The sequence below is a fragment of the Cyclopterus lumpus genome, chromosome 15 (genome assembly GCF_009769545.1).
Source record: "Cyclopterus lumpus isolate fCycLum1 chromosome 15, fCycLum1.pri, whole genome shotgun sequence".
In the NCBI taxonomy this organism is placed as follows: domain Eukaryota; kingdom Metazoa; phylum Chordata; class Actinopteri; order Perciformes; family Cyclopteridae; genus Cyclopterus; species Cyclopterus lumpus.
The window spans coordinates 2497212-2507488 of NC_046980.1; the positions used below are offsets into that span (position 1 = coordinate 2497212).

A 10277-nucleotide genomic window follows, 5' to 3' on the forward strand; every position below is an offset into this window, starting at 1 on the left:
ATGAACGAAAATTACAAAACTTTTTGAGAAAATTAGCAGGTGCAAAAAAACTAAAGAAAAAAAAAAGTATATAAAACAACAACCAACAACTGTAAACTCACTCAAAACAGCAAACATTCACTACTCAGGTCGGAAAAATCTCATTTAACTTTCATACCAACGACTCATTTAATCGTTTCAACGGGACGGAGAAAAAGAACAAATTTATATAAAGTCGCACGTCTTTAAATATTTACAATTGCTCTCCGGCCCGGCGGTACCGACATATTACAAACACTTTGTTCTGCTCTGTGCAGAGTTTGTACCGTGGAGCCCCTGAACGCCTCCCTCTGTCTCTGTCCGGTCAGCCGGGCCGACCCTCCTCCTAAATGAAGTATTCCCTCTGGTTCTCACTCGGGCCGCCGTGTGAGCCGGTCCGGCGGCTGAACGCCGGCTCCGGGACGTCCTCGGGCTTCGCCGCCTTGACCTCGCGGCTCCGGCACGTCCCTTTCCTCTGGTAGAGGACTCGGGCCGTCACGGCCAACGCCGACGCGCTCACGAAGATCACCACCGCTATCACACCTGCGGAGCACGAGTTAGGTTACAGCGGCTCAGTGGGAACGTGGGCTTTATTTACTCAAACCGGGCGGTTTTACATCTCATATTATTTATTTAATAACACGGATCGACTAGATAAACATAATTTACCAAATGAACATCACGCTGTATTGAAGAAGACTTCAAACTAGAGATTGAGACCAAAAACTAATGTTTACAATGTTTACTGAGGGAATACATCAAGAGAAGTAGAGTCATTTATATAGACTTCTATACAACCAGAGGAGTCGCCCCCTGGTGGTCAGGACAGAGAATACAGCTTTAACACATGAAGCATAGACTTCTATACAACCAGAGGAGTCGCCCCCTGGTGGTCAGGAGAGAGAATGCAGCTTTAACACATGAACCGGAGGTTGCCGACGGCTCTGGACACACTTTGTTCTCCTGCAGCTTCTGACTTCAGTTTGTTGTCTCCTCTCATGCACAACACAACGCAGCCGGTGTTTTCTTCAGGACATCTCTGGGTTTTGCTGCTTTTTTTACCCCTTAATGTCAGACACATCGTGTTTAACACCGAAGCATTCGCACAATGACATTATCAGAATAAATATTGGGTATTCTTAGCATGCTGGTACATGCTCGTTGCTTTCAAAGGGTACAGATTAGAAGTACAGAACCAACTTGGAGATGGAACATTTCATTAGGAAATAAAACTCCTACTTGAAAGCAACATGGTCAGATTGCTTTCCCTTCGTCATTAGAGGTGCAGCCAGCTCATTTTCTCCAGACTCGCAGGGCAATTCCAGCTAATAGAAGGTCTCTGACCCGTTGTTATTAAAAAAAAGACGTACAGGCACTCGGGGAAAAGTCATTTGTATTCTAGTTAGTTGTGGTTTCCTTTGTGTGTCCAGACACAGTCACGCTGTTTTGGGTGATAAGCATGCACAGCATGCACATTTTAGGAAAACGTTCCTGCCGGACCACCAATGAGTATTTAAAGACAAAGGTCTGCAGGTAACTCAAATATACTACACGCATTACAATGTGTAAATAATACTCTTGTATCCCTTATTTCACTGTCAGGTCTTTTAGTATTTAGATTTTACTTCTATATCATATCAGGGTCCCAAATCCATAAAAGAAGATTTTTGAAAAATAATTAAAGGATTAAATGCCTGGAATAATTACTTTGGGCCTTTTTTGTATACATTTGTGGCGAAAATGGAAAAATTCAGTTCCCAGGTGACAATTTCGTGTAGAATATAGAATAATGCTTTGGAATATTTATTTTCCTGTAGATTTACTTGATGAGTCAACACACATGTAGGCAGGATTTACTCTTCAGCACTCTTTTGTAGCTGCAGACTTGGGTCAAGTTTCAGCTGGACCTGGGTCTGGTCTCTGCTGGATCTGGGTCTGTCCACAGTGGACTGGTCTCTGCTAGAGTCTGAGCTGAAGGATGTCATCTGGTTCACATTGAGGAGAATTTAGAATAACCATCTCTGAAGGTCGGTTTACTGATGGAGGTCATATAGAGGATCAGGACTAAACTAAGACTGGTTCACCAGTGAAAAGTTCCTCACAATAACACCCTTATCGGAGCAGGTTCAAGGCTCCTTTGAGGTCTGTCTGACAACGTGGAAGTCTTTGTCTCGTGATTGAGGATAATGACGTTAAATAATGTTAAAGTGAGAAACATGGCTGCTGCAGTACCTCCAATTAGAGCGGAGTCACTCCTCATGGCATTCACCACAGGCTGACCGGTTCCCACGGATCCAGACTGGCCTGCAGCACAGAGAGAAGAAGAAGAAGAAGAAATGCAGGTGAGAAGGAGTTCTCTGAATCGTCACAGGGAAACAACATGGCAGAAGGACACTGAATTAATCGCCTCGAGTCGTGATCATTAACACAGTGTCGTTACACTATTAGACACCCAAAGGTCCCATTGTGAAGAGCACCCACACAGATGATATTTATCAATGCGAGTCCCGCGAGAAAGTGGGCGCTCTACTTAAAGGAACAACCCTCGGATTAGTTTGCTCCTCGCTGGCCGCCCGTCCTCTCTTAATCAGAACCTGAGACCAGGAAACACAAATCTGTGAATGTGACCTTCTTGTCTCCACAGGATTGACTTCCTGTCTTGCAAGGTGCTCTTCTCGCTATCCTTACTTTTGTTTGATTAACGTGTCCTCACAAGTTCGTTTTCCCACAAAAAAGCTAGCAAGATTTGTCAATTTCCATACCTTTTCAAAATAAACTTCAACGATACCACGTGGGTTAGGTCGTTTTGGGTTAAAATAACTACAGAAGTTTAATGCAATGAAATATTTAGAAAAGACCTACCTTCTGGTTACGTTTGGATTCCAGCTAGTGTATTAATAAAATCACCTCTGGAATTCTTTGAAAAGATACGAGACACTTGAAATCACGAGTCTACACGGAAAATCGTGAAAAAACAACCAAAACGTTTCCTCCGACCTGATAGGTGGTGCGTGGTTTCTGCTGCGTAGGGATTGGCTGAAGTGGAGCCGCAAATAGACGGGACCAGCGGACCGGTCACGACCACGGGGCTGGTGTCCGGGTGGAGCAGGGCGGCCTTCAGGGGGCTGACGGAGTTAAAGAGGACGCCGGACAGGCAGCCCGTGAAACCCAGAGCGGCGACCCGAGACAGCTCCGAATCCATCTCACCAGAGTCTGAAGACAAAGAGGAAGACACTCGGGTACGTCATGTGAGTCGTTGTACTATAAATGGCTGAATCGAAGCATGCCGATAAAATAATTCTTTACAGGGGGTTTGCAGTGGCAGCGCTGCACCTGGGGGAGGGAAGACCCGCCGCCTCTCATCTTATTAACAACCTATATCTTAGTCTGTCTCTGAAGGGCGCCGTTCAAAAAGAACACAACTAGGTCATGACCAAGTGCATCCCAGTGAAGCTGTGTCTCCTTTACAATGTCGGATCAGAAAGAATAGTCTTGGAGAGGTTAAACTGTTCAGACAGTTTCACTTGGCAGACATTTTATCGGAGCACCCTGATATCTGTTTCTGTCTTTGTGAGTTAATCAGATGCAAAATGTTCACTGTTTAACACTGCGATGAACCTCCTGAATATAAAAGAGCGAAAGCACTCCACACTGTACTGTCACGGCTTTTCAAAACACCTGACACCGCCATGTACTCATCCAAAGAGGATGCAATATGTATGAAGTGAGAGAGTCATGATCGCATTATTGAGAGAACACCCTCAGAGGCTTTTAAATGTCGGTGTGGGAAGTTTGAAATCTCGTGTATGTTGGCATCAGTACATTACATTTCTCGTAGGTTTAGCTTCCAATGCTGGAAGAGACCAGCCTGCATTAGTACAGCTTGTATAACAACTACAGTGCACGCTGTGCAAAGTAAGCACTGTGTAAGTAAGCAAGTGTAAAACTGTTGTGTGTTCAGGACTAGTGGCATAGAGCAATGTTGGGGCAATGCATCGTGTCAATAAAGAAAGTGCTTTATGTGTTAAAGCTGCATTCTCTCTCCTGACCACCAGGGGCCGACTCCTCTGGTTGTATAGAAGTCTATGCTTCATGTGTTAAAGCTGCATTCTCTCTCCTGACCACCAGGGGACGACTCCTCTGGTTGTATAGAAGTATATGCTTCACGTGTTAAAGCTGCATTCTCTCTCCTGACCACCAGGGGGCGACTCCTCTGGTTGTATAGAAGTATATGCTTCACGTGTTAAAGCTGCATTCTCTCTCCTGACCACCAGGGGGCGACTCCTCTGATTGTATAGAAGTCTATTATTACAGGAAAAGTCAATGATCTTCATAATGAATTAAGGAATGCGTAATAAAAAAATATATTTTCTTCAGTTCCAGTTTTTTACAGGCGAACTTTTAAAAATCTGTCTCGGTACATTCGGTTCCCTCATGTCCAACCTACCACGTATTAAACTGATCGTGTCCCGTCTCATGCTGAGAGTTTCCGGCATTTAGATTAATTTCTATATTTGTTCTTTACCTTCTATGTCGTTTAGACAGAAGTCTTTTCAATACCTTATTGTCTGATGAGGCAGAACCTCTTAAATGAGTCTGTCTGAGTGCTCTTCAGCCTGAAAGGCCTCGTCTGGGTCTTTGTGGCCATCTCACTCACCGTGCACCCTGCCGAGAACCAGCGACCGGACGCCGCTGAATTCTACATCAGAAGTCAGGTTGAAGTCCTCTTTGGTGTTCTGGTCAATCTGAACAAAAAGCAGCACTTCAAAATATGATTTGAAAAACATCAACATATCCGGTATGTACGTACTTCCAAGAGTACAACCGGTTTCCTGGACTGAACATCCGCAAAGAACTTTATATGCTTTAGCAAATAAAAAATGCTTAGTTTTTGGTGATTTTGCTCACGGTTGCACACCTTGGAACATGTTTATGCGAGGATGATAAACACACGAAGCAAACATATATTAAGATGGGTGAACTACTTAGTTATGTTGAGGAAAGGGTCGTCACGTGGGTTAAAATAACACGGGGAACCAACAGCGATCTCCTGGGTGAAAGGTCGCTTTCTGGCGCAAATTAAGGAGCATTTTTTTTCCACAGGTATATCTACGAACGCTGGATGAGAACATCCTGGTTTGTTTGACTCCTAGAAGGCGCCTCCATGCGTTGGTGGTAGACGTCGAGGGGCACTGACCAACACTTTGGTATCTCAGGAGTCAGGAGTGAGAGCGGGCTGCTGGTGTTTGTTCATGGAAACTCCGTTGAAGGTACAGCGGTGTATCGTCCGCGTATGAAGTGCAACATTAGCATTAAACAAAGATTGTGTCTCTACATCGGGTGCCCCCATGTTTTTTATACTGAAAACAAAACCAGGAAACTTTTTCAAGCGGGAGTATCTGGTGCCCCGAAGCGAGAAGAGCAAGTCTTGTTTTGAAGGAAAGAGAAAAAAAACACACTTTGCTGATGTTTGAGTCTCCTGTTTCTCTGCAGCTCAGCTTTTATTACCCGCTGCCTTCTCGCAGCTCAGTCTACTGACAGAGAGGCTGCTGGGAACACCGGGGTGACTCAGGGTTCAGAGCCGAGCCGAGAGCGTTACCTGCACAGAGACGGCGTCCGCCAGCCGGCTGACGGCGACGGCGTGGAGCTGCCCGTCGGCGAGGCTTCTCGCTTGGCTCCTCAGGATCTCAGCGTCTTTGCTGCCGTCCAGTCGGTACCTCACCTCCAGCATGTCTGCACACACGAGCACACACAACCAACACGACCTCCCAATGAACAAATAGAGCCGTTCAAATAAATACGTTCTTACTTCAGCTAATCTTGTAAAATATGGTCTATATATTAATAAAGAAATAAAGTCTGCTAATAAAACTTTCTTCTTGGGCTGTAGGCTCTCTCTCTCACAATATTTGCCATTTTTATTTTTACAATCATTGTGAATATGCAAGATTTTAACATCTAAAATATACATTTCAGTTTAATACATTTTTAAAATCCTGTCAAACAGAACCAGTACGAACTTCTTCAAATATATTTTTTTGCTAAACCCATCCTCTACCTAAATAAAAAATGTATTACATATATATATATATATATATGTCTCAAGGGAAGTCTGGATGTTCCAGGGTCCCAGCAGTTGAACAATGAACCCATAAATAATTGAACATTTAGAAAATTAGGGCGAAATACTGCAAAAAATGTGACAGGCTCAAGTTAATTTACATAATGTCCATTTCAAATTGATAATTTAATTGCATTCACATGAATACCATGTAATGTCTGCAGGCTGTGTGGATGATAAGACATATATGAAATCTTATTATTCATTTTACGGAGCAAATGCATAATAACTAGTGCATATTAAAGCATTGTAGAAAATCACATGAGCATATATTGAGAATAATTGTGAATGCATGAAATCCTTCTGCCATGGCGACCAGGAAATAAGAGCTTCTCTGATGTTTTGAATTCATTATATTTTTCAGCCCTGCTAATTACTTTTAACACTTTCCGTTTGTGCCTCATTTATTGGAGGAGAATGGACGGAGAAGAGTGAGAGGCGGCCGTACAGTGTTAACACCACAGAATGACGTCTTACACTCTATCCATGTTACATGGCAGACAGTGGAGTTTGTGCGTCTGCTCCTTGGAGATTGTTGGTATTGTTGGTCCGCTCATTTAATAAATAATAAGAATAAATTGAGCATTTGGATTCTATGCAGAAGAAATCAGCGTTAAAGCAGAAAACTGAACGAGAACCTCCGGCATTTGAATAAGCTGCGAAGAAAACAACAACTCTAACCCTTCATTTGAATACAAGAAAGCCATGCACTTACAATAACGTGTTTCATGATATACATTCACGTCGGTGTTTGTTTGTTTTTGTTTGTTTTTTTGCTCTGTGATCGCTGGTGTCCGACGAAACACAACGATAATGTAACTTTTATGAAAGAATAAGACAGTTATCGTGACCTTTATGTCTCCAGACGGATGAAAACCACCAGAATGATCTTTAAAAGATGAGGCAGGCAATATTTTGCATTGTAAACAAATCCCATGAAAAAAAAAAGAGACTATTATAAAGCTATTGATGTTCTGTGGCACTGAAGATGTAGATCTTTAAAAAACTGTTTTCATCCGTCTTTCTTTTTAAGGAGAGAGGAGAGGCCTGACAGGAAGTTTACTTTAGGAGAAGAGGAGGGAGTTATGGATGATGCAAACAGCCACTCTGAGCACATTATCATGTGTATGTGTCAAAAATATGCTCCTCGTATTTTAATAGTCGTGGTTATGTTTGGTGATATTGACATTTTAAATGTATAGATCACATGCCGATATTCAGATTGCAGTAAAAGTGGCGATGGCTTTGTAAACTAAAGCATTAGAATTAACGCATTAACATTGTTAATTATAAATAAATATCACTCTTTTTCATATTTTTCAACAGCTGTGATCGACTAAGCCTGTATGGATGTGATACGATTGCTATCATTTTCATTATTGATTTCAAGATGCAGCCTGTGATTGAAGCTCAGTCAGGGAGAGAGTTATGTGTGTAGTTGTTGTTCCTAATAAATTACTCTATATGATAACTTGATATCGGATCGGCCATTTGACTTTTTAGAGGCCTTTCCGATGCTGCTGTCAGAAGCGTTGTGCTATTCTTTTGGAAGTTACGGGGTCAGTTTCACTTTCCTATAGTTTCATATGTTATGCAGATGACGATGCACAATTCATACTATGATAGTTATCCCAAAATGATATGTATATAAATATATATTGCCTTGCTTGTATCATGAAACCTATCTTATAGACGGATACTCGCCAATACACAGCCCTAAATAAATTGTGACCATGCTCATGCTGATACCGTCCAGTGAAGACGCGAGTGGAGAGACCCATGAGTAGACATATTTGATATCTAGCATTCCTTATTAATAATACAGGCGGGCAGGATCTCACCGTGCTTGTTGAGCAGCAGCGCCAGGTACTCCCTGTGGTGGGAGCCCACGAAGAGGAGCACAGCGGGACTCTGGCTGGTCCTGAAGCTCAGGGAGACGTTCTCCGCTCTCAGGTTCACGTCGGAGTGGGTGGAGGAGGCCGTGGAGCTGCTGCTGCGGTTCAGCTCGTCCACCGGCTCCCAGAAGGTGTAGCTGACGGATGTTCCAGACGTCAAGCTGGCTGAAACCTCTGCAGGGGGAGGAGGGAGGACGCGATGTCGTTTGTCTTATTTAAATGTGGGTATTTGTGGGTTTTTTTATGGGAATTAGAGCAAAAAATTCCGGTTAAAAGTTTGGTTTAAGAGCTTTGCAGAGACGGTATGAGTCATATTTAAATGTGGGTACGCATACAGGCTCCTGAATGTCTTTGCAGGGGGGACTTAATATACTGCATGCCACACTCACAACCCCTAATTAATGAGCTGGTGGTGCCACAGAAAGCCACCTGGCAGGTGAAAAGAACAATGCAACAACGCAGCTGCTAATTACACCGCACAGAGCTGTGATTTCCGTCTCCGATAAACGCTCACACAGACGACACAGCTGGGTTGTTAATTATTGCATTAATACGAGGCTGTGTGTTACGACGTGACTCAATGCTCCTGCCATGACTTCGGTAACGAGGAGTGCAGGCGTGTGGTGAGAACTTGAACCACGCGACAAAGACTTTGAGTTAAAACATCTGCACACAGCTCCGGGTTTCCACTTTCGGGGTATACAATTAAAAAAAAAGCCTAATTGTTGTCGACTTTCTGCACTAAACAGATGGCGATGTCAAACGACCTGTTAACGCAGCGTATTAATCTAAATGTTCAGCACAGGAAGACATCTTAAGTACTTACATATATATATTATATATATATAAATATATATATATATAAATAAATTAATATATATATATATATAAATATATATATACAGTATATAGTGTCACTACAATATGAATTAGAAAGATTTTGTAAAACAAACGGGTCAAAACTGAAGAATTATCAGACGTCATCAATGGCCTCAAGATATACTGTATGTTATGTTTCCCACAGGATCAGCTGTGTGTAATAATAATAATAATAATAATAATATGTGTTGTGTTGACTTCACACTGGTGTTGTGTTACATCTGTAGGGCTCCGGCATATATATAGAAATATAATATATGTGTGAATAATTGTTCCTGTGTGTGTTTGTGTAACTTCAAGACTTAAAGTGTGACTTCTTTTGTTTTACGGTTTAAAAATAAATAAACCCAAAGACAGATTTCACTGTATGTAATCCGGCGGACATGTTGGACGCCACAGAATTTGATCTTCGGTCTCGTTTCTGAAATGCTGCGCACAAGCACCGGAACACGTGGAACCGATACCCTGCAGGTGTGACACTGCCAGACGTGGAACGGAGAACCGAAGGGGGCACCTCTGTCGCAGAAGGCTCCGGTGGAGGCCGACGGGCCGCAGTCGCAGGCGAAGCTGCTGGGCCTCTCCAGGCAGCGGCCCCGGTTCTGGCACAGCGAGCCGTAGCTGCTGCAGTGGCCCGGACACCCGGCCTGAACCCCGGGCGTGATCCTCGCCCGCTCCTCCAGGTCCAGGGTGACGCCGTTCAGCTGCAGAGAGCGGATGCAACCCCGGAAGCCCTTCTGCCGGGACGCCGTGCCGCCTGCAGACAAGAGCAGAGGGCATACTTATCTCTCGTTTGTGTCAAACCAACAGCCCAAAAACTCAAAGGCACTCGCAATGATACATCACATTGTTATTAATGCAGTAATTAATTCATTCAATTAATGGTTATTAATGCAGTATATCCTCATTTGAGAAGTTGAAACCAGAGAATATATATTTTTTAAAAGAGTTAAAAAAAGTGACTTGAAGCAATCGTTCTTTTGCCTAAATTGTTGTGGGTTACTTTTCTCTGGATACAATTAATTAATAAATTGCCTATTATATAATGTGCCCTGTCTTTTTTAATGCATGTTCATACTTTCCAAGCAGCCGTTGGTTTCCATTCATTTCTGAGTGAAGCCAGAAAACAACCGTCACACTTTCTTCCGTCTTTATTATTCTGTTTTCTATTTTCCTTTATGGCTGCATGGACAGGCAGCTTGAGTTTGGGTTTATTAAGGTGACGTAACTCAAATGTCAAAATGACTGATATCTGATTTTATTATAAACGGCTAAACGCATTCTGCATCTCCGGAAACAGAAGACGTGTCAACACCCTGCTGCTGTAAATATTATGAGCTGATGAAACATCGTGAAACACAAGCAGG

The 10277-nt window shown here is 42.9% G+C and overlaps 1 protein-coding gene across 1 annotated transcript in view; it reads right to left on the reverse strand.

Annotated features, from left to right (window-relative positions):
* Nucleotides 1–364: 364 nt before the first annotated feature.
* The window catches only part of LOC117743749 (contactin-associated protein-like 4), a 63334-nt gene continuing 53421 nt past the window's right edge, over nucleotides 365–10277 (reverse strand). The window contains exons 18-24 of the mRNA XM_034551545.1: nucleotides 9428–9667; nucleotides 7981–8208; nucleotides 5618–5751; nucleotides 4676–4763; nucleotides 3016–3231; nucleotides 2251–2322; nucleotides 365–561 (exon numbers count right to left, since the gene is read on the reverse strand). Of these exons, the coding sequence (XP_034407436.1) occupies nucleotides 365–561; nucleotides 2251–2322; nucleotides 3016–3231; nucleotides 4676–4763; nucleotides 5618–5751; nucleotides 7981–8208; nucleotides 9428–9667 (1175 nt within the window). The remainder of the gene's footprint in view (nucleotides 562–2250; nucleotides 2323–3015; nucleotides 3232–4675; nucleotides 4764–5617; nucleotides 5752–7980; nucleotides 8209–9427; nucleotides 9668–10277) is intronic.